This window comes from Lithobates pipiens, unplaced genomic scaffold (assembly GCF_037356315.1).
Source record: "Lithobates pipiens isolate NorthernLeopardFrog02 unplaced genomic scaffold, aLitPip1_a1.2 Scaffold_18, whole genome shotgun sequence".
NCBI lineage: Eukaryota > Metazoa > Chordata > Amphibia > Anura > Ranidae > Lithobates > Lithobates pipiens.
The window spans coordinates 621,238,996-621,263,504 of NW_027507758.1; the positions used below are offsets into that span (position 1 = coordinate 621,238,996).

At 45.8% G+C, this 24,509-nt stretch overlaps 1 protein-coding gene across 4 annotated transcripts in view; it reads left to right on the forward strand.

Moving 5' to 3' along the window:
* Positions 1-24,509, forward strand: part of LOC143989470 (uncharacterized) — a 313,492-nt gene that overhangs the window by 29,706 nt on the left and 259,277 nt on the right. Inside the window, exons 1-4 of one of the 4 annotated variants that reach the window (XM_077489607.1) lie at positions 14,794-15,041; positions 15,158-15,255; positions 15,335-15,541; positions 15,667-15,811. The exons of 2 other annotated variants lie outside the window; for them this stretch is intronic. In XM_077489607.1, the coding sequence (XP_077345733.1) occupies positions 14,957-15,041; positions 15,158-15,255; positions 15,335-15,541; positions 15,667-15,811 (535 nt within the window). In that variant the 5' untranslated portion in view covers positions 14,794-14,956. Of the gene's footprint in view, positions 1-14,793; positions 15,042-15,157; positions 15,256-15,334; positions 15,542-15,666; positions 15,812-24,509 lie in introns of those variants that run through there. One more of the 4 variants, XM_077489605.1, reaches the window with a different exon arrangement.

A 24,509-nucleotide genomic window follows, 5' to 3' on the forward strand; every position in this document is an offset into this window, starting at 1 on the left:
CTCCCTTCTTACATCAGGGTCCCCAGAGAGCCTCCCTTCTTACATCAGGGTCCCCAGAGAGCCTCCCTTCTTACATCAGGGTCCCCAGAGAGCCTCCCTTCTTACATCAGAGTCCCCAGAGAGCCTCCCTTCTTACATCAGGGTCCCCAGAGAGCCTCCCTTCTTACATCAGGGTCCCCAGAGAGCCTCCCTTCTTTCATCAGGGTCCCCAGAGAGCCTCCCTTCTTTCATCAGGGTCCCCAGAGAGCCTCCCTTCTTTCATCAGGGTCCCCAGAGAGCCTCCCTTCTTTCATCAGGGTCCCCAGAGAGCCCCCCCTTACATCAGGGTCCCCAGAGAGCCCCCCCTTACATCAGGGTCCCCAGAGAGCCCCCTCTTACATTAGGCTCCCCACAGAGCCCCCCCCTTACATTAGGCTCCCCACAGAGCCCCCCTCCTTACATTAGGCTCCCCACAGAGCCCCCCCTTACATTAGGCTCCCCACAGAGCCTCCCCCTTGCATCAGGGCCCCCAGAGAGCCCCCCTTGCATCAGGGCCCCCAGAGTGCCCCCCCCCCTGCATCAGGGCCCCCAGAGTGCCCCCCCTTCTTGCATCAGGGCCCCCAGAGTGCCCCCTTCTTTCATCAGGGTCCCCAGAGTGTCCCCCTCTCTGCTGTGCACCTCCAACCCCCAGCACATCTCTGGGGAGGTGGCAATCGGCAGCTCTGTGGATCTCACTGGGGCTACTAGTTCTCTTGAGTGTATACAGTTGAGAGGGGAGAGGCCTCTGACCCGGGAATGTATCAGCAAGAGTGTACAAGCAGAGGGATTCATTTGTACACTGAAGAGTGAAACTGATACCTGCCTGGGACCTGCCTGGGACAGGGGCCCCTCCCCTCTCAACTGTATACACTCAGGAAGAGAACTACTAGCCCCAGGGAGATCCCACGGGCACTATAGAGCTGCCGATTGCCTCCTCCCACACCGTATACTAAACTGACAGCCAGAGATGCAGGGGGAGATGCCGTGTCTTGGGGGCCACTCACAGCGGCAGAATGCCAGGGCCCAGTTGCAAGTGCGACTGCTGCGACCCTGGTAGTTCCGCCACTGATTGTATGTATATGCCGAACACAACTTTATTACCAAAGCATTTTTGTTATTTTACGTGCTTACTTTATACATTTAAAAGTTCTGACTTCTGCTCTCTCCCCTCTACCCACTGCTATATATAAACCTAATATAAATTCTCTTTTGTTACACCCATTTTCTACCAGCTGGACATTTTATATCTGATGATTTGATTTGATTGGAGCACAGACTTTTACATGTTGATAATAATGTCATAATATCCTCAAACTTTCAGAATCTTAAACAGAAAGTGATAATGAGGGAGGAGTCAATAACCCAATGATGGTGGTCTTCAGGATCAGTCCAGTCTTCATCTTGGTTGTTCTCCCCCCATCCTCACTCTCTGACCTCTGGTGGGGCTCAGCCCCGCTGTTATTCATGACTAAATCATGGACTAAATAAGGAAGTGCAGGACTTCTTGTGTTGGGAAGATGGCAATGAGTGATAGAGGGGGAGGGGACACTCGTCCTATAATCCCCTCATCACTGTCACTCCGACTACCTCAAATGTCCATCCGGCACCACACAGTGTAGATGGACCATCGTATTCCTCTTATCCTGAGGAACCTCAGACTGTGAGGGACGGGGCCGTCCTTCCAACAGAGAAGAGGTTTTCCTGTACTGAGTGCGGGAAGAGTTTTCATTATAAATCTGATTTTAATGTGCATAGGAGATCTCACAGAGTTGAGAAGCCATATTCCTGTCCTAAGTGTGGAAAATATTTTGTAAAGAAATCAGAACTTGTAGAACATCAAAGTTCTCACGCTGGAGAGAAGCCGTATTCCTGTTCCGAGTGCGGGAAATGTTTTTCAGATAAATCCAATCTTCAAAAACATCATAGATCTCACACAGCAGAAAAGCCGTATTCATGTTCTAAGTGTGGAAAATGTTTTTCAAAGAAGGTCAATCTTTCCAGACTTTAGAGAACTGGGAACAGGGATCCCACACAACCCTCGAGGTGTATTAGTGCCTTGAGTGCGGGAAATGTCTCCTATATGAATGTTGCTGGACATCACAGCTCTCATGTGGGGAAGAAGCACACCCTGATATACACCTCAGATATACTCCATGGCTGATCTTCATCATGTAAGAAACAGTTCATAAGGAGATCAGAGATCACCAGAGACATGGATGAAGTGTTGTACCGTGTTGGCCATTGATAGCAGTAGAAAAATAAAAGTGGAGTCATTACCATTCAGTTGAGGCACATTTTGTGGTGTAAGCTTTTGCAAACGTTTAGAGCTCTATTTTTGAAAGATTAATTCAATGATCGTGACCAGCATCTGCCCAGTCATGACAAATATTGTCTATATTTCATATAGTGATTTCCTTTAATCATCAGCTCCATCTGGTGGAGATAATGTGGTAGGTCTTCAATTTCAACAGCAGGTTTGGGATAGATACCAGGGGGTTGGTTACGAAGAACAAGAGGTCGTCAGTAAACGCCGCAATTTTTGGGGATAGCGTGTCATCTACGCCGAGGCCTGTGATATTGGGATTGTCCCTAACTGAGCGAAGAAAGGGTTCCAGGGTCAGTATAAAAATCAAGGGGGAAAGAGGACACCCCTGTCTCGTCCCATTGGCTATTCCAAGCGACGCAGAGAGGTGACCATTCACATTTACTTGGGCTGTTGGGTGAGAATAAATGGCTTGTACCCAATTTATCATCCATTGTCCTAACCCCACACACCGCAGGGTCTCTAAAAGGAAGGGCCAATTCACCCTGTCGAAAACCTATGCATCGGTCAAAAGGAGTAACACAGGGGTCCCCCACGTCCTGGCAGCATGAATTTACTCGCCTTTGTGGTATTGTCCTGGGTTTCGGTCGTAGGCACGAAACCTGCTTGATACGAGTGGACCAATTGGGGGATCAGTTCCATTAAGGGGATCGAGAAGATTTTGGTAAAAAATTTTAGATCCACATTAAGGAGAGAAATGGGCTGATAGTTTTTTTCAATGGAGCTGGTCCTTGCCCACCTTAGGGATCACTGTGATGCAAGCATGCAACGTGTTCTCCGGGGGAAGCACCCCGTCCTAGTGGCATTGTACATTGCATAAAAATTTTAGTTCCAGAGATCCCCAAAGGTCTTATAGTACAAGAGGGAATACCCATTCGGGCCAGGGGCCTTGCCGGTTTGCATTCGGGCAATCGCCAGGGACACTTCGTCGCCGGAAAGAGGCACTGTCGGAACCTTGTCAGGCAGACCAGATTTGTGCAGGTATTCTCAAATAGCTCTACGTTCGGAAGATTTCTCCTGCTCAGAAGACACGTTGGGAAGGTTGTATAGAGAAGTGTAATACGTGTGAAACTGTTCCACGATTTCCTCCGTGGCATGGACCTTTAGTAGCGCCCTCACCGAGAAGTTCGGGCTTGTTGCGCTCTCAGGGCCCTAGCTAACAGTTTACCGCACTTGTTACTATGCAAAAATGGGGGAAAGAAGGGATTAGCATGGATTACTCCCAGTGTCTCACCGTGCAATACCAATGGAATTGAGGACTGTCTTGATACCACAAATGGAACAAAAGTAAAAATACAATAATTTTTATTTAAGACAGAAGAAAAGAAAAAATATATAATTTTAAACATTAAAAACATTAATTACAAAGCCAATGCATACTTCATAATGGCATACAAACACATAGTGTAATCATGTCCAGCCCTCTATTTTGGAGAAAGCCAGTAATCCAGAGGTTGATGCCCAAACTGATAGCAGTTCTTTTTCTCAACTAGTTTCACGACCATCAGTTGCTTCTTCAGGAGATCTTAGGGCGTATCTGGAGTTTAAGTGGATAATAGCTCTTGATTAGAAGTATACAATAAATGTGTACATAACTAAATTATAGTTACTATAAAGATTCATTCATTGAGTAAAAGGGAGCATTGTTTGCAATAATAATGATAGATAAATAGAGCCATGGCTTACCAACGAAGTCCCCAAAGGCACACACGGCATGGGTAGCTCCCCGTTAATAACAGGGTTTGCCACCCTGGGGGGGGACAAGGGAGGCTCGTTTATAAATCAGAGCAGGCTGTAAAAACATAATAGATATATAGATGTCCACATCTAGAGTTTTCACTAATATGTACTGTATAGCATTTATTGCAATCATAATACCTACTGGAGAGGGGAAAAGAAAAGGGAGAGAAAGGGGGGGGGGGGTTTTACCCCAGGTTACACCGGAAACAAATCGACGAGGGAGTCTGGATGCATTTGTGCTAAAGACCCCTGCACCAAACATGACATAAAGTTGTTATCTACTTCACATAATTCTACTAGTGAAAATTTAAATATTAATTTAACTTCTTATTCTCTAACCCATGATGAAGTATCGGTTCTTCCATTGGGACTTGGATTTAGTCCAGCCGAACCTATCAATGTATACGAAACCATAAAAGACCTCTATCTTTTTGCTCGTAACCTGACTTACAAATTTTTATACGATAAGGATAGACAGAATTTAAATTTGGAAAAAGAATTGGCCGAAAAAACAAAGCATTTTTCAATGCAAGAATTCCAGGCGCTACGAGACCTTATGTTACTATATGATGAGGGACAGGTGGAAAACGGAGACCCTAACCTGGAGATGTCCAGGGGTGCCTCCTCTTCCCCGGTTGTTGTCCCCATGGCCCCTTCGGACCCAGTGGGGCATAAGCAGAAAACTGTGTTCAAACTGGGGTCTCGTGCCTTTCCGGACTTGATGACCTGCCCTACTATTTGGGTATTTCTAATGGAGTTCATCAAATCATTGAAAAAAACAACAATGGCCGTCTTTACCCTCTAACTTGAATTGGAAACAAAAACGAGCAATTCGTACCCTTCAGAAAAGAACGGATATCGTTATTAAAAAATCAGACAAAGGCAGTAACCTGGTGTTGATGACACACCATCAATACCAACGGATGTGCCTTAAAATTCTATCCAATCATGTATGGTATGCTTCCATCAACCAGTCCATGATGCTTAACTATATTTTAGAGTTTCGCAGCCTGGTGACTGGCGCCTTTTGGCAAGGGTTAATTGATGAAGACACCTTTAAGTTTATTAACACTTTAAAACCACGGGTCCCAACGTTCTACGCTCTACCCAAGACTCACAAAAATCTCATGTCCTTAGCCTGCCATCGTATATTAAAGACACCACTAATTTACTACGCAACCTTGAGGGGGGTGCAAGTTCCTCCAGACACCCTTCTCGTGGCTATAGATGTAGAGGCATTGTACTCGAGCATCCCCCACGAGCAGGGCGTCCGGATGATTAGCACCTTCCTCATGGAACAGGACCATCACACTTGGCCCTTCAATAAATTTATTTTGCAATTGTTAACATTTATTCTCACTAGAAATTATTTCATGTTCATGGACGAGCTATACTTGCAAATCCAGGGTGTAGCAATGGGCACTTCATGTGCACCATCATATGCTAATTTATACCTGGGAGGGTGGGAACGTTCTATTTTTGGTAATGAGAAGTTACAAACTTTTCTGGACTCTGTATTGTGTTGGTACAGGTTCATAGACGATATTCATATGGACAGGCACCACACAGGCCCTTGTTGAGTTCATTAAACTTCTTAACATAAATCAATTTAATCTAACTTTTACCTATTCATACAGTCACAATTGTATTTCTTTTCTAGATTTGAGCATTAGTAAGGATATTCAAGGTAAATTAACAACCAACCTTTACCATAAGTCAACTGCAGGGAATACTCTACTACACGCATCAAGTTCACATCCTCGCCCACTAGTACGTAGCATCCCATATGCCCAGTACCTTAGACTTAAACGCAACTGTACGGAAGAGCGGGACTTCTTGGCCCAGGCAGCAGCATTACGGGAGCGCCTACTGGGTCGTGGATATACACATTCCAACCTCAGGAAGGCGTTCAATAGGGCACGTGCCCGGACACGGGAGTCATTACTGTATGGTCCCCTTGGCAAAATGGCCCCACTACGACTAAAATTGTCACCAAATTTTCAATGCATCACAATGTGCTAAGAAATGTGATTTCGAGCCATTGGCATCTCCTAGCGGACCACCATATTCGGGGGAAGTATGTGAAATCTACCCCAGAGTTGGTCTTCAGGAGAGCTACCACTGTTGGAGACAAATTAACCAGTAGCCATTATCGGACGGATGGACAGGAACCAAAAGGCCCTAGGGGCACTTCCCATTGTGGAAGCTGCCCGAAATGCCCATGGATTTTGGAGGGTGCTACTCACACCCTTCCGAACGGAGAAATCTTTTCTCCTTCTCACCATGCTGATTGTGGCACCAAGGGCGTAGTTTATCTGATGGTCTGTGCCTGCAGGACTTTCTATGTGGGCAAGACCATCAGAGAACTGCAAAACAAGGACACACTTACTCTTTCCCTCCATCTATTGTGTATCACCACTGCGCTAAACAAAACACTATACACTAAGCCACCACTTTAAAAAAACTAAATGTGTACAGTATTTCTTATCTAAACAATAGACAAAGCGGCGCTGAATATAAATCCACACCAGTGAATTCAAAAATATTAAAGATAATAGACCCAATCCAGTGAACATGAATTACTAAATGTTTTGTAAACTATTAATTAATTTTTTCTATTTTTTGTATGCTCGGGGCAGGGCTTGCACAGTGTAGTAACATTTAGTAATTCATGTTCACTGGATTGGGTCTATTATCTTTAATATTTTTGAATTCACTGGTGTGGATTTATATTCAGCGCCGCTTTGTCTATTGTTTAGATAAGGAATACTGTACACATCAGAGAACTGCGCCAAAGAATAGGTGACCACTTATATTATTCATCTGGTGGGAAGCTAACCTCGGTAGGATGACATATAGGCATCTATCACCGTTATCAACCAGAATTTGTAAAAAATTTTGTCTTGGAGGTTGTCTCAGAGGACCCACGTGGTGGGGACTGGGAGATACTGAGGCGTGAAACCCTCTGGATAGAGCGGCTGAACGCCTTGGTGCCACCCGGCCTTAATGAGGCACAGACGTATAAATACTTTCTTAAGTGAGTGTGTTTTTTATATGTCCAATTTTTGGGGCCAGACCTCCTAGATTCCATTAGCTGACTATTGGGACCATTAAGCCGAAGTATAAAATGGTGTTTTTGCTCTATTATTCGTTATTGCTTTAAATTGTTTAATTTATATATTTTTCCATCTATCATAGATTATTCTGACAGTATTGTTGGTGAGATTATTTGTGAATAACTATTTTATATATTGCATTACCTTTTTGTAATATTTTGTATTTATCCAAGTTATGTACAGTATCTGTATTGTTGTAGCGTCATGGCTTGCAGTGAGTTACCCTCCGCAGATGACCAGCATTGGGAGGTTAACTCCCGGGGCAGACATGCGCCGCTCCATCAGAGCAGAGTTCCTCCCCTCTCTTCTTTATTGGTGGAGGACCCGCCTGAGCCTCTGACCCGTGGATGTTTCCATCGCAACCAGAGGCTGGTGCGCAGTCATCAATTGATGTATGCGCACTAGGAGCGGCAGACCCGGTGACGTCAGCGCCATCGTCGGGGTTGTGACGCATACCGGGTTGGAGGCTCTAAAAGGGCGTCTATTCAGACAGCCCGCTCAGAGCAGACGCTCAACCAGAGGACTAGCTGGCGTTCCCCACAGTCAAAGGTAACAGAGGTCCGTTTGGGTAACGGACCTCTATCTAAATACTCTCTGTGTTCTTTAGAGCATTGGAAGACTATATTATTAACCACAGGACTTTGTTCCTGTAACATTTATAGGGACAACTCTGCTTAGGCAACTGTGCTGACGCGGTGGGGATCACTAAAACGTTTCTTCTGGATGAGGTTAAATCAAATCTTACTAGTCATCACTGCTAGGTAGGTGTTGCTTATCTTCAAGCCTTTTGGTCCTCCAACTATGTGTGTATGTATATTTGGATGGACGCATATGTATATAGGTTTGTGTGTGTGTGTGTGTGTGTATATGTACATATGTTTGGATGGATACAATCCTCTTTTCCCCATTTTTTTCTCCCTTTCATTCCCTCTCCCCTTTTCCTCCCCCTTCCCCCCCCCCTTTCCTTTCCCTCCTTTTGCCCCCCCCCCCCTTTCTCTCCCCTTTCTTTTCCCCTCTCCAGTAGGTATTATGATTGCAATAATTGCTATACATATGAGTGAAAACTCTAGATGTGAACATCTATATATCTATTATGTTTTTACAGCCAGCTCTGATTTATAAACGAGCCTCCCTTGTGCGCCCCCAGGGTGGCAAACCCTGTTATTAACGGGGAGCTACCCATGCTGTGTGTGCCTTTGGGGACTTCGTTGGTGAGCCATGGCTCTATTTATCTATCATTATTATTGCAAACAATGCTCCCTTTTACTCAATGAATGAATCTTTATAGTAACTATAATTTAGTTATGTACACATTTATTGTATACTTCTAATCAAGAGCTATTATCCACTTAAACTCCAGATACGCCCTAAGATCTCCTGAAGAAGCGACTGATGGTCGCGAAACTAGTTGAGAAAAAGAACTGCTATCAGTTTGGGCATCAACCTCTGGATTACTGGCTTTCTCCAAAATAGAGAGCTGGACATGATTACACTATGTGGTTGTATGCCATTATGAAGTATGCATTGGCTCTGTAAACAATGTTTTTAATGTTTACAATTATATAGTTTTTCTTTTCTTCTATGTCTTAAAGTGGTTCTGCACCTTTAAAAAAAATATTAAAAGCCAGCATCTACAAATATTGCAGCTGCTGACTTTTAATAAATTGACACTTACCTGTCCCAGGGTCCAGCGATGTCGGCGGCAGATGACGAGCAATCGCTCGTCTCGCTGCTGCCCCCGCCGCCATCCTCTGTCAGGGAATCGGGAAGTGAAGCATTGCGGCTTCACTGCCCGGTTCCCTACTGTGCATGCGCAAGTTGCGCTGCGCGTATCTGCTGGTCCCCGAAACTGTGTGTTTCCCAGAACACAACGGGGGGGGGGGGGCATCTGCGGCGGTCTGTCCCGGAAGTGGGTGCAGATACCTGGATTATCCAGGTAACTGCACCCCCTCCCCCTGAAAGGTGCCGATTGTGGCACCGGAGGGGGGGAGGGATCAGATGAGCGGAACTTCCACTTCAGGGTGGACCTCCGCTTTAAAAAAAATTATTGTATTTTTACTTTTGTTCCATTTGACAGTCCTCAATTCCATTGGTATTGCACGGTGAAACACTGGGAGTAATCCGTGCTAATCCCTTCTTTCCCCCATTTTTGCAACATAATTAATGAGGATGAGGGTACCAACCCCCAACTAAAGTATATCATTTTCAATATTAGGCACCTTAATCGATCTCTGCACTTGTTACTATGTTCGTAGAACGTTCGTTTGCATTTAGCGATCACTTTCTTGGCCCTAACTAGAGCCAGGGAGCGCAGTTGGATTCTCAGGTTAGTAGGCTCTGCCAGAGTTTGGGCAGCTAACGATCTTTTATGCACGGCCTTCAATGACCTAATCTTCTCCAGGTCAACAACTTGCTTAATTCTGGCCTTCTTAAGACAAGATCCAATCTTGATCAAGATTCCTCTGATGTAGCTCTTATGAGCTTCCCAGACCATCATGTGGGTGCTATCGGGGCCCCTGACAGAATTTTTAACAGCTGGGTGATTGCTTCTCACATTCGTTCAACAGGGAGCATGCTCCAGTTTCAGTTCCCTTGTGTTAGCTGCTAATTTCCTCAGTTTTCTTATCTGTGCAGCCCACATGACTATAAAGCCAAACATGTGGGTGTATACAGAGTGGTAAATGACACCCCCCCCTTTTTTTCCTTCTCCATGTCCACTATGTGGATGGGATAAGAGAATGTTTATTAATGGAGACTTCACCTTCCTATTAGTTCCAGCACAGGCTGGAGAGGCATGACACAGCCTATGATTAGCAGAACCTCCTCCAGATATCTTTACAGTGTGAACAAAGTGGAGGCTATTGTTAGTCTACTTGAACTTCGCCCATACCATGTTATTGCAAAAAGAAAATTGTTTTGAAATATAGATTTGTAAAACACATTGTTGCTATTAATTATTCATTTTGATTCTGAAAGCAATTTTTCAAATGTCACGTGACCAACACTGCACCAATTGGCTCTGTGCAGACATAGATTAGCAGAATACTAGAATCTCCTCCCTCAGAAAATTTCCAGAGGACAAGAAAGACCGGTGTAGGCAGGCGCAGCTATCTATTCTGACACTAGGTGGCTCTGTTCCAGAATTGTGTCTAGTTACAGAAGACAGTGTCATCAGGTGGTAGACCCCTTTTAGTTGGAGCCCTCATGTAGTGATATAATGGGTGAGTCAGTGCCCAGTTATAAGCTAGGTTGGAAGGAGCCCTAGAGCAGTTGGGGCATGGGAGTCAAAACACCCCACACCAGTACACATGTAACCAGTACATGAAGACCCTGGGTTGGAGACTGGAGAGAAGTAGACCAGCACCCAGCAGAGCCAGCTGTAGACTTCCTGACCCTTTATGGAGGTGAAGGCCAGGGCTGGTTGCAAAAGGCCTTTCAGGGTCAGATTTCTGTGAGTGTGGCTTTTGCCCTAGAGGGTCCTAGATTAGGTGTACCCATAAAGGAGGTGCCTACAGGGAACCAGTTCTGAGAGTATTCATAACCCAAATGGAAAGGGAGACTGTTATATGGAGATGGCTGCTTAAAATGATGCATTCGTGTAGCCAGGGCAGCCATCAGAAATTGTGGGGCCCCTTAGACAGCTTTAGGCCTAGCCCCCCCCCCCCCCCCCCAGGCCTGACCGCCAACATTCCCCACTGGCTGTCCCACCAAATCCGCCCAGTAGCCTTTCTTTAACACTTACAACGTCATATATGAAAATGAACAGTGTATTATAAGTCATCAGTGCTTTCATATTTATATTTTGCCCAAAAGAGACATCCCAAACCAGCAGCTGTACGCTCACAGCCCCCCTAACACCTGTACGCTCTCAACCCCCCTCACATCTGTACTCTCTCAGCCTCCCTTACATCTGTACGCTCTAAGCCCCCCCACACACGTACAGAGGCACACACATATGTACACAGACACACACACACACACGAACACAGGCACGTACACATGCACTGGCACACACACATATGTACACAGACACACACATGCACAAACATACACACACACATATATGTAAATCTAACCTCTGGGCGATCACTGCTCCAAAATGTTTGTGTACTAAATTCTGGAAAATCCAAAAGCTTTCCTTGCACCCCATCCAAGTTTTACCAGCAATAAAACCAAGAGAAGACATCCATTGCCTGGGTATTGTGTCCCGTGCTTGGCTGTCTGTGGATCCAGAAGGGAATAGAACCTGGTATAAAGTTGTGGGACCAGTCAAAGTCTGTGCTACACAAGCTTTCACATGTGACTGCTGCGGACCGTCCACTAAATGTAATTGGCTATGTAATGTCAAGTGACTCCGGATAATATGTGAATGTGATGTGACTGTTATGCCATTCCCTGAGTACCATCAGTAAAGTGCAGCAACCCTATGCATGTGTGGACGTTCCTTCCTTGGGATATAAAGGTAATGTGGTGTGGTGGGTTCTGGCATGGAGTGGGGCACAATACGGTGGAGGGTTTGGCTTCAGCAGGAGGGACAGTGTTTGTAGCAAAGGCAGGAGCATCGCAGGGACTTGTGCTCTTAGCACCGTTACTAACCAATTACCCTCTTACACCTGGGAAATGTTATGTGACTGTTGAACAGCAATGATTAAATAAGGTACTCGGATGATTTGTCATATTAAACTAAACACAGTGGCATGATCTTTACATATAAATAAACCTGATAATGGCAACTAAACTTTGTATGTTTAGTATCACTTTAAATGAATGGAAAACATTCAAACAGCACAGCAAAGAACCTAATAACATTCGTTTTTTTACCCCAATTCACATAGAAAGGAATGTACATGCATTTTCACTGGGCTAGGTACATTTTTGTATGAATAGATCCCTAAATGTCAGGAGATGTTTATTTAGGCTGGGTTCACACGTATACCAATTGGATGTGGGTTTCTCCGCATCCAATTCGCATGACAGTGTGTGACCGGCTCTCAATGGAACTGGTTCCCACACCTCCGTGGTGGCCGCGGTCTGTGTTTGGAAAAGGGTCCTGTGCTTCTTTGGTTCTGAATCAGGTGCAAATTCAAGCAAACACCCCCCGTGTGTGGCACCCGGGGTGGACCACCCCTCGTTGATATGTTTTGGTGCCACCCCACCCCGCCTCAGCATCCACCCAGGATCCTGCACCTAGTGTCACTCCTGCAATCCAGAGACTAAACCAGGGACAGACTGGCTCCAGGGACAGACTGGCTCTGGGGACAGTGTCCTCAGTCTGGGGACTGTCCCTGAAAATGGGGGACGTCTGGTCACCCTACCTTATATCAGTGTAGAGGTCTCTTACATTTTTTTGGCCAATGGGAGAGGGATCCCCTTATATCAGTGGGCAGTTGTAGAAGAACTTACTTTCACTGCAATTATTTATTGCTCAAGGAACCCCTAGAAGCCTTTGGAGGAACCCTGGCCGAGAGAGGCTGGACTAGGCAGTAATATATTTCTATCCCCCTTGGTGGGAGTGGAGATGACCCATCTATAAGGATATACAGTACATACACACACAGCACAAGGCCGTGTTCACACTACGAGACGTTTCTCGGGGCTGCAGTTCCTTTGAGCTCCACAAGGTGGTGATCTCACTTCTACCCAGACAGGAAGTCTCTATGGAAGACAGGAAGTGATGTCAAGTATAAATAGGAAGTTCCAGGCGAAAGGTGAGTTAGGAAGTAGAGAGGAGACGTTGTTGGAAGTGGTAGCAGAGGAGGTAATAAGATCTTATTTTCTATTTACATCCAGTAACCCCCGTCATGTCCGTCCTCACCTTCTCACCTCATCAGTCTATACTAACGGATTATATGACTTTTATTAGTGGCGGGGGGTGGAGGGGAGGGGGGTTGTCTTTATTATATAAGATTCAAATGGGAAGAAAGAGGAAAAATTAAATTTGTAGTAAATGTTGTGAAATTTTCCCATAATGATCCCAGTCTCAGATATTCATCCTAAAATGTGATCAGTAAAGTCTCCGGAGTACACGGAGATCACAGGAATACGATGTGTCCTGACAAAGCCCAAAGACAAAGGTCATCTTTCAGTTTAGGAGAGGTGGGACGCACCCGGGAGAAATTATTCTGTGTGTAAAGAAGCCTCACAGAGTGCCCCCTACAGCTCCTCCTCCCAATCTCCCTCCAATCACAGTCAGAAAATCCTATGATATCGCACTGACGTCGCAGCTCCTCCTCCAAATGTCCCTCCAATCACAATCATAAAATCCTATGACATCACACTGACCTCACAACTCCTCCCCCCACCAATGTTCCTCCATCTGTCTTTTTTCTCTTCTTTCTGATGCTCTTAGGATGTAGGGGAACTTTTGTATTCTCATGTGCAAAGCAGGACTGTTGGTCCTGAATTGCATGTAATCAGGGACGGCACTTCCACTAGGCAAATCAGGCAGCCGCCTAGGGCGCAGCCACAGCCGCTAGGGGTGTTGAAAATAATCGGCTGAGACCAGAGACCGATGGCGTCCCCTCCTGTCCTCCTCCTTCAGTCATAGTCACCCCCTCTCCCCCGTTCGTGGTTCCCTCAGATCGCTCAGTAACTCCTCAGAAGGCGATCTATGGGGGGGGGGGGGGGGGGGCGGAGTCTTGTTCTGTCTGGATTAGGGGAAAAGACGAATGATGAACTATGAAGGGCGGAGTTGTATGATGTCGTGAAGGAGGCGGGGTTAGACGGTCCGGGGTCAGAAAGAGGGCAGAGTGTATGGGTAGTAATGGAGGTGGTGAAGACGACGTCGGTGTCAGGTGATGTGAGGAGCCAGGATGGCGCTCCGTGCTCATCACACTGATCATACTCTGCCTGACGGTGAGTCACTTGTCCATACAGCCTGACTGCCTTGTGTGTGTGAGAGGACACCGACCTCCCTACACAGCTATCTGCATATGGACTGTGCCCAGGGGGGTGTATTGTACACCCCCGCGCCACTCCCCACCTGTATACTGTACACTTCCTGCCCCCACCTGTATACTGTACACCCCCTACCCCCCACCTGTATACTGTACACCCCCTTCCCCCACCTGTATACTGTACACTTCCTGCCCTCCACCTGTATACTGTACACCCTCTACCCCCCATCTGTATACTGTACACTTCTTGCCCCCCCACCTGTATACTGTAAAATCTTGCCCCCCACCTGTATACTGTACACCCTCTACCCCCCACCTGTATACTGTACACTTCTTGCCCCCCCACCTGTATACTGTACACCCTCTACTGCCCACCTGTATACTGTACACCCTCTACCCCCACCTGTATACTGTACACTACCCCCCCACACACACATACACCTGTATACTGTACACACACAAACAAAAATGCATGCGCTGTGTCACATATGATTGCCCTACACATGTTATCTATCACCACGTACACCGGAGTGAGAGCAATAATTCTAGCATGAGATGCCTTACAGGTCATGAGTTTAATGTTACGCGGGAGTTCTGTTGCTAGAATTATTGAATTCATTTTGAATAATTTTTTTCTTGGTGGGGGGTGGCCATGACCCCCGCTACCTCCACCGTATACATGGGCAGGGCAAAGGGGGGGTGGGGTCAGGGGTGGAGCTAAGTGGGGCAGCAAAACAAGGTTTTTCGCCTAGGGTGTCAAAAATCCTTGAACCAGCCCTGCATGTAATGATGTCAGAATGCCTGCAACAAGCTTTTAACCTCTTGTTCCTATAAGGTGTCAGGATGTCACTGTCTATTTCTCCATGGAGGAGTGGGAGTATTTAGAAGGACACAAGGATCTCTACAAGGACGTCATGATGGACAATCAGCCGCCCCTCACATCACCGGGTAAGAGGAGACTTTATTGTAAAGGAGAGAGCAGTACGGAGGCTCCACCTAGATCCCCCATCATCTGATAAACACATAGAAACAATGTATTCAGTCAGTGTGTGTGTTTCCTACAGATGGATCCAGTAATGGGAACCCACCAGAGAGATGTCCCCGTCCTCTGTATTCCCGGGATTCCACACAGGAAGGTCACACCATCCCTCACCATCATCCGGTAGATGATTGACAATTATTGGTAGATATGATTTATACACAGCATGTTTGTTACAATGAATGTTTTATTATATATTCAGGGTGGAATCTTCGGGGATGATAATATTAATGCTAAAGAAGAGTATAAAGAGGAGGATGAGGAGTATGGTGTGATGGAGGAGTTTTTTGAAGGACACAAGGACATGATGGAACCACCTAATACCAGCAACCCACCAGAGAGATGTCCCCGTCCTCTGTATTCCCGGGATTCCACACAGGAAGATCACACCATCCCTCACTGTTACAAGGTTGGTGGAATGGATCATCTACAACATAGACTTGTGGAGACAAAGTGTTTTCTTCGTGTATGTGATGTCACAGTATTACAGCTTATACTTTACAGATAATATTTTCTCGCTTTCACTTGATTTAGAGTGGAGATCCAATCGATATAGAATTTGAGGTTAAAGCAGAAGAAGAAGAAGAGAGGTATGTGAGGGATGATCAGCAGTCTATGGAGGAGGATGGAATAACAGGGACATTTATAGAGGAGGACACTCCTACAGAGATCAGCACAGGTGGGTCATTAACAACAAATACATTCCTCCACCCATACTGCTCACTGAAAATGAGAAAACAATACAAAAAAAACAGTCCAGAACGTAGTCCTTTTAAAATATTGTAGCAACGCTCTTGTCAAATAAGATGAAATGACTTGCTCTCATAAACAGTTCATGTGAAATCACTAAGTGAACTATAGACTATAACTTGTGCTGTGATATACTGAGAACACCATCCACCAAACACTTCACCATGTGAGGTAAATCTCCCCTTTGGGGATGCACACATCAGAAATATGGTAGTGATAAGCCTTTAGTTATAAATGTTTCTCCAACGCTACCAACCAATACTGGTTACACTGAATGGGGCTCCAGTACAAACGTGGAAAATATAACATCCACATAGCGTAATACTGTATAAAGTTATTTAATGAAACCAAACCCCCCCCCCCCCCTTACAAATTAAGCGTACATTCAAGCCCAATAAATGAAGCTATAATAAAGTGCAGTGTGCTACTGTATTCACCCGTTATCCAGTATTCGCAGGAGAACTCCCGCTGTATACAACAGTGGTCCTACTTTCTGGCTATCCGGCCCATGGAGCGCACATGTCACTTCCGGGAAATGTCATTGATCATGTCACTGACGCGTTTCGTCACATCCTGACTTTGTCTGAGGGCGTGATCCACATGTCCCACACCACATGGCATACGTATCTCAGGCTTCTCGGTCACTGGATTGACGCTATACAAATAAACATAACAACTTTAAAACAATATTATAGTGGTCACAATTTAAAACAAGTTCAGCATAAATGGCATTGAATGATATTAAATAGCAAGAAAATGCTCCATAAAGCTATATTAGAATTATATTAAAAACATATTAAAAATGACAAAAATGTTGATAACCATGCCTACAATGAGAGCAGACATTAAGAATATAACATAATATAATTAGAGATGGCCTTGTGGTTCGCCCGGCGGTCAGTTCGCGGCAAATTTTGCTCTTTCGCGATTTGCCAAACCGGCTGTTCGCGCGGCGGACATATGCGTTTACATTGTGAAGAACTTTGACCCATGATGACACATCCATCATGGGGTACAGGACAGCCAATTGAGACATTTCAGCACATGGACAATTGGACATTCCCCCTAACTTATAAATAGACCTGATCTGGCAGCCATTTTACATTCTGTCTTTTGTCAGTGTAGGGACAGGACGCTGTGTGGAGCAGGGACAGTCAGTTTAATCACTAGCTATTACTATTAGATCCACAAAGTTCCTTTTAAGGACTGGTATAGGTGTACAGTATATAGGGTTGTAATACACTTAGAATATACTTTCTTTCAAGTATATTATGGTGCACTGCTGAGTGCTTGCTGCCCGATTCTGCAGCTGTCTTTTATCAGTGAAGGAACTGAGGGACAGTCTGCAAATCACTAGCTACTAGGTCCACAAAGGTCCTTTTATAGGTGTACAGTATATAGGGTTGTACACGTATAATATACTTTCTTTCAAATATAGAAAGCATCATACAGTGCACTGCAGCGCTGCTGACCGATTCTGCAGCTGTCGTTTCTCAGTGTAGGGAGGGACAGTTTGGTTTTTGGAGCAGGGACAGTCTGAAATTCACTAGCTACTAGCTAGCTACTATTAGGTCCATAAAGGTCCTTTTAAGGACTGGTATAGGTGTACTATTTGGTGTGCAGTATATAGTGGTGTAATACACGTATAAAATACTTGCACATATAGAAAGCATAGTATAGTGCATTTCCACTGTGCAGCATTGTGACTGCTGAGCGGTTCTGCAGCGATACTACAAAGAGTGACAAACGCAATTAAAAAAAAGTATTATAACTGGTGTGATAGACCAGTGGCCCCCAAAAACAACAGATTGAAGCGGGGTGTTATATACCTTCTTCCACATACATACTGCACTTCTCTAGAGACATTTGTCACAGGGTCATTTAAAAAATGACAGGCAGAGGAAGAGGCAGGCCATTCCGCAGGGGTGGTAGGGGTAGGGCAGGAGCAACAGGCTTGAGCCAAAGTGGCAAATTGCAGAAGATGCGTGTGATTACGTCAAAAGATGCACCAGACTTGGTTAAGTGGCTCACTCAGCCTTACTCTTCTGCACCCTCCTCATCCTCTCGATCTGCACCCTCTTCTTCGCTCTCTGCTGTGTACACCCCCAAAGACACTACCACCAACAACACCACCACCATATACCCTCCACTTGAGTCACAGGAATTCTTTTCTGATCCATCACAAGACATTGCCGATGCGCAGCCACTCTTGGCATTGGATCAGGAAGAGGAGGTAGCAACAACCACTACTCAGCAGTCTGACGACAGTACCCAGATCAGCCCAAGGAGGAGGTTGGTCCCCGGTGTTGCTGCCTACTCCGAGATCTCTAATTATAGCGGTGGGGAAGGTGACGTCGTTGATGACGTGTCTAGTGATGTCACGTGGGTGCCCACAAGAGAGGAAGAGGAGGGGAGTTCAGAGGGAGATATGGACCAGCAGATAGGCAGGAGAAGCGGGCAGAACTTAGATTGCACAGGAGGGACAAAGCAGACTGCTAATGTATCAGGAGCGAGGCATCAACCATGTACGGTCACATCTGGTGCTCCCAGGATGCCAGCACAGGGCTTTTTTTAACGTGTCCGCTGCAGCCTTTGCAGTCAATACATAAGTCGCGGTAAGCCCAACACTCACCTAGGGACGACCGCCTTAAGAAGGCACATGAGCTGCTATCACCGAGCCCAGTGGGAGCAACGGAACTCACAAAGCCACACTCCAGGCTCTCACCGTCCAGCCCTGTCTTCTACTTCTCCTTCTCCTCTCTCTTCAGAATTGTCCTCCACTCCACCTTCCATCATGCCATCCTCACGTTTTTCTGGAAAAAGGCAGGCTTCCGTGGGCCTAATGTTCGAGCGTAAAAAAAATTATGACGCCGCATAACCCTCTTGCCCAACGGTTGACGGCTGGCTTGTCAGAACTGATAGCCTGCCAACTACTGCCATATAAACTGGTGGACTCTGAGACCTTTCAAAAATTTGTGGCCATTGGAACACCACAATGGAAGGTCCCAGGAAGGAAGTATTTCTCACAGAAGGGTATCCCAGAGCTATATGGCCATGTTCAGCGGCAAGTGAATGCATCTCTGGCACACAGTGTCGGTGCCAAGATACACCTGACCACAGACACGTGGTCTAGCAAACGCGGGCAGGAAAGGTATATCACTTTTACTGCCCACTGGGTGAACCTTCTGACGGCCATCAAGCATGTAACCTGTGGCACCCGTGTAGATTTGGTTTTACCGCCACGGATTGCATGCAGGCCTACCTCTTCTTCTCCTCCTCCTCCTACTCCATCCTCCTCCCTCTCCTCCTCGGCTGACTCCTCCTTTTCTGCTGCTAGCGTCTCTTCCGCTGCGCCGCCCAAGCTCCCCAGAACCTATTCGACATGCCAGGTGAGACGTTGCCATCCTGTGCTGCGTCTGTTGTGCCTGGAAGCCAAGAGTCACACTGGCCCTGCACTTCTTTCAGCTTTGCGTTCATAGGCAGATCAGTGGCTAACACCGCTCAATTTGACAGTTGGTAAAGTGGTGTGTGACAACAGTGCCAATCTGCTTAGCGCATTGAAATGGGGCAAAATTACACATGTGCCATGCATGGCACACGTCTTAAACTTGGTCGTGCAGCGATTCGTTGTCAAATACCCTGGGGTCCAGAACATCTTGCGGCAGGCAAGGAAAATCTCGGCCCATTTCAGAAGATCTTACACGGCCATGGCTCGCCTTGCTGACATTCAGCGGTGACACAATCTGCCGGTCAGACGTCTTATTTGCGATTGCCCGACGTGATGGAACTCAACCTTCTATATGATTGATAGGCTGCTCCAGCAGAAGCGTGCAGTTAACGACTACCTGTACGAACTCTGCAGCAGAACATGTTCTGGGGAGCTTGTTTTTTTGCATGCAGACTTCTGTGGCCATTTGATGAGATCACCAAACTGGTCAGTCGCAGTCATGGCGTCATTAGTGACATCGTACCTTATGCCTTCTTTATGGAGCGTGCATTGCGTCGTGTCATTGATCAAGCTGTGGAGGAGCAGGAGCGGGAAGATGAGGAAGTCACAAGGCTGGATGAATTCCCAGGGGGGGCTACTCTACCTGAGACAGGTCAACAACAGGAGTCTGAAGAGGAGTCAGAGGAGGATGGTGCTGGAGCGGATGAGGAGGAGCAAGAAGAGCATTCTTTAAACCTTTCTGGGATCCCTGTTGTTGAGCGTGGATGGGGAGAGGAGAACGAGGAGGACGACATTATCCTGGATGATGAGCAGGAGCCAGGCCACCACACCGCTTCCAGTTTAGTGCAAATGGGGGCCTTCATGCTCCAGTGTTTTAACAGGGACCCCCGTATAAAAAGCATAAAGGTAAAGAACCAGTACTGGGTGGCAACGTACTTAGACCCCCCAGGACAAACACCAAATGGCGGAAATGTTACCACCATCACAGAGGGCTGTCAGAATGGAGCACTTCCAGGCCTTGCTTCGACAAATGCTGCATTCTGCTTTTGCGTGCGCTGGCAGAGGAGGAATTCCCACTCCCAGAGAAAGAGTTGCGGGTACCAATCCAACAGCGCCTGCAAGAAGAGGGCGGTTTGAAGATGTGTTGGTGACTTCTGATATGAGGTCATTCTTTCAGCCGACCCATCGACAGGTCTCATCCGGATCCAGCATCAGGGAACACCTAGACCGACAGGTGTCCGACTACATCAGGTTAACGGCCGATGTGGACGCTCTGAGGAGTGATTGAACCCCTGGACTACTGGGTGGGCAGGCTTGACCTCTGGCCAGAGCTTGCCCAATTTGCAATGGCTTGCCCCTCGTCCAGTGTCCTGTCCGAAAGGACGTTCAGCGCAGCAGGGGGGATCGTGACCGATAAGCGCACTCGCCTAGATCACGACAGTGTTGACTACCTCACATTTATAAAAATGAATGAGGCATGGATCTCGGAGGAATTCAACACATGTGACCAGTAGACCATGTAAATGCATAACTCTATAAACTATTTAATCGAGCACACGGACCTTTTTTCTACCTTTGACTCACTTCTTTGTACAAAAAAAGCATACCGTACTATATGCCCGTACCCTCCTGTTTGAAGAGATTGAGCGGTGTCATATTTTTGGGTCCCGCAGTGAGTTGCTGGTATCAGTGCTCTCTATCTCAGTGCTGGTGTGGTCTCAGTGCTCTCTATCACAGTGCTGGTGTCAGTGCTCTCTATCACGGTGCTGGTGTGGTCTCAGTGCTCTCTATCACGGTGCTGGTGTCAGTGCTCTCTCTCTATCACGGTGCTGGTGTCAGTGCTCTCTCTCACGGTGCTGGTGTCAGTGCTCTCTATCACGGTGCTGGTGTCAGTGCTCTCTATCACAGTGCTGGTGTCAGTGCTCACTCTTTATCACGGTGCTGGTGCCAGTGCTCACTCTTTATCACGGTGCTGGTGCCAGTGCTCACTCTCTATCTCGGTGCTGGTGTCCGTGCTCTCTATTTCGGTGCTGGTGTAGTCTCAGTGCTCTCTATCACGGTGCTGGTGTCAGTGAGGGAGATAGCAGCGGAGAAGTTAATCAGCAGGCAGTGCCAGCACCATGGCTGAGGATCAGCACTGGACTGGCACCTCCGGACCACCGCAGTGGAGCCCTGCATAGGTGGGGGTAAGGGCCGGGCAGAGGGAGGGGCTCAAGCACAGGTTGGGACACTGGCACAGGACTGCGCTGCCCTGACTGTGGCACTGATCATCTCCTGCACCCTCGTCATAGCCTGGCCTGACCTTGCCTCTCCTCCATGGTCTTCATGCGCTCCTGAATTGTCAAAATTTCACAGATAAAAAGAGAGTGCTTGTCGTTGTCGATCCCAGATTCACTTAATACTTTTGTTATGTCAGTGTCCATGTTGTGGGACTATGTTTACACAGCTACTAAGTATTTTTTGGCTGAAAATATGACCTGGAGGTTTTTAAGGTTCGCCTGCCATTAAAGTCAATAGGGTCCGCCGCAAACTTTGCGGTTCGCAAACTTTTGGCCGTGTTCGCGGTTCGCATTCGCCAAACGTCCCGCCGGAAGTTCGTCCATCACTAAATATAATATAATAATTAACTGAGTCTATTCTCAAATAAAAAAACACCAATTTCCCAGATATATACCAAATGGATAATGTCGTCCATAAAGATATAAATGCTGTAAAAATGCGACCAATGTATATAAAAAAAACCTTTGAACCAACTAAGGGCAAACAAAGTATATATAATGATTATTATGGAGGAAAGTCAAAAGACGTGTGTGTGTGTGTGTGTATCTATATATATATATATATATATATATATATATATATATAATATAATATAAATTCAGTAAGCATAGTCCCACCGTAGACAATGAGTATGCTTAAAATCTATATGTATAAGAAAATAGAGAATGTGTATATTAAAAATATATATATTTTCCAAATGTATTTAGTAAAACAAAATTCGATGAGATCACCTAATATAGCCAGAGAAATCTAACTCTAATCCGTTTGAAATCAACAACAGTCAGCATGGCGGAGAATGATATTCTAATGTTAAAAATTATAATATCCTATTAAAAGATTTCAAAAAGCTATTTATAATGTTTTAATATAATATGGGACCAGAAGTATGTATCACTAGTAAAACAATGTTGAGTTCTATATTGAGGCCTTTAGGGGAGAGAACATCTGCCGAAAGTATCCGCTGTGACTCTTGTTTCGACAACTCAGGAACCAGGTTCAAACCCCTCCAATGTGGTTAAAGGCGTTCGACACCCCAGAACTCTAAACCAGTGGGATCTTGGTTGTGTTCAAGTTTAAAGTGTGGTTCTTAAACCCTATTTTGATATTGTGAACATGCTCAGCAATCCTTACTCGTAACATCCTCTTAGTGCGTCCTATATAGAGAAGACCACATGGCCATTTTAAGGCATACACCACATGAGTGTTATTGAAGGTGATGAATTGTTTAATCTTATAATTCCTATCGTTCGCAGGGGATGTAAAACTCTCCAGACCTCTTACTGGTCTGGCCACCTCCCTCCATGGCTTTCATCTTCTACAGGCAAAAAAAAAATTTTTTTTGAATCCAGAATGACTGGGGCGTTTTGGGGGGGGGGGGGGGGGTCTATGTCTTTTTTTTACCACTTTGTCTCCAAAACTCATGGCTTTCCTGTATATGAATTGTGGTGTTGAGGGTAATGCCTTATTGAGTTTTTTGTCCATCAAAAGAATGTGCCATTTGTTGCTTAACCACTTTCAGACCGTACCATTTTGCTGGTTTTAGAACGGACCACTTTTTGCGATTCGGCACAGCGTCGCTTTAACTGACGTGGCTCCCAAACAAAATTGACGTCTTTTTTCCCCACAAATAGAGCTTTCTTTTGGTGGTATTTGATCACTCCTGCGGTTTTTATTTTTTGCACTATAAACAAAAATAGAGCGACAGTTTTGAAAAAAAAAACATCATTTTTTACTTTTTGCTATAATAAATATCCCCCCAAAAAATATTAAAAAAAACATTTTTTTTCCTCAGTTTAGGCCGATGCGTATTCTACATACTTTTGGTTAAAAAAATCACAATAAGCGATTATTGATTGGTTTGCGCAAAATTTATAGCGTTTACAAAATAGGGGATAGTTTTATGGCATTTTTATAAATTATTTTTTTACTAGTATTGGCGGCGATCAGTGATTTTTTTATTGTGACTGCGACATTATGGCGGACACATCGGACATTTTTGGGACCATTGTCATTTATACAGCAATCAGTGCTATACAAATGCACTGATTCCTGTGTAAATGACACTGGCAGTGAAGGGGTTAACCAGGGGGGGCAGTGTACGGGGTTAAGTGTTCCTAGGGGCCGGTTACTAACTGTGGGGGGCTGGGCTGTGTTTCAGTGAACACTTATCTCTGCTCCAATCACATGGAGCAGAGATCAGTGTCACTTGTTGTTAGGCAGAACGGGGAGATGCTGTTTACAACGGCATCTCCCTGTTCAGCCTCCCTGTGAGACGATCGTGGGTATCCCCGCGGTGATCGAGTCCGTGGGACCCGCGACCGGACTCACGGGGTCCCGACCGGCACGCACGTGCACCGCCGGTGACGTGCACACGATGGCAGGACGGCAAATACAAATGGCCGTACCTGTACGCCAATTTGCCTGCCATTCTGCCGACCTACATTGGCGTGCGCCAGTCGGGAAGTGGATAAAAATCTCCTCCACGTCTTTATATTGGGCATGGAAGCCAGAAATGAAACCCCATTCTTTATTATTCTTCGAGGTAGAGGGGACCACTGAGTTTTTCTCCTGCAAGCATTCATCTCTGGAAATAGCTCCAACCTCTTTGACCAATCTTTCCAATACCCGTGGATTATAGCCCCTGGCTTCGAATCTTTCAGTGAGAATTTTTTAGACTGTGAGAAGTAATTATCAGCCTCAAAAAAATTCCTCCTCACTCTCATGATTTGTCCTTTTCGGGAAATATTTTTAAGCCAGAAGGGGTGATGGCCACTTGAGGTAGGGAGATGGCTATTTCAGTCAGTTTTTTTAAAAATATACTTTGGTCTCTAATCTATTATTCCGCCGATACACGTTTACATCCTTTAAAAATAACTTTGTCCTCCCATTCTGCCATAAA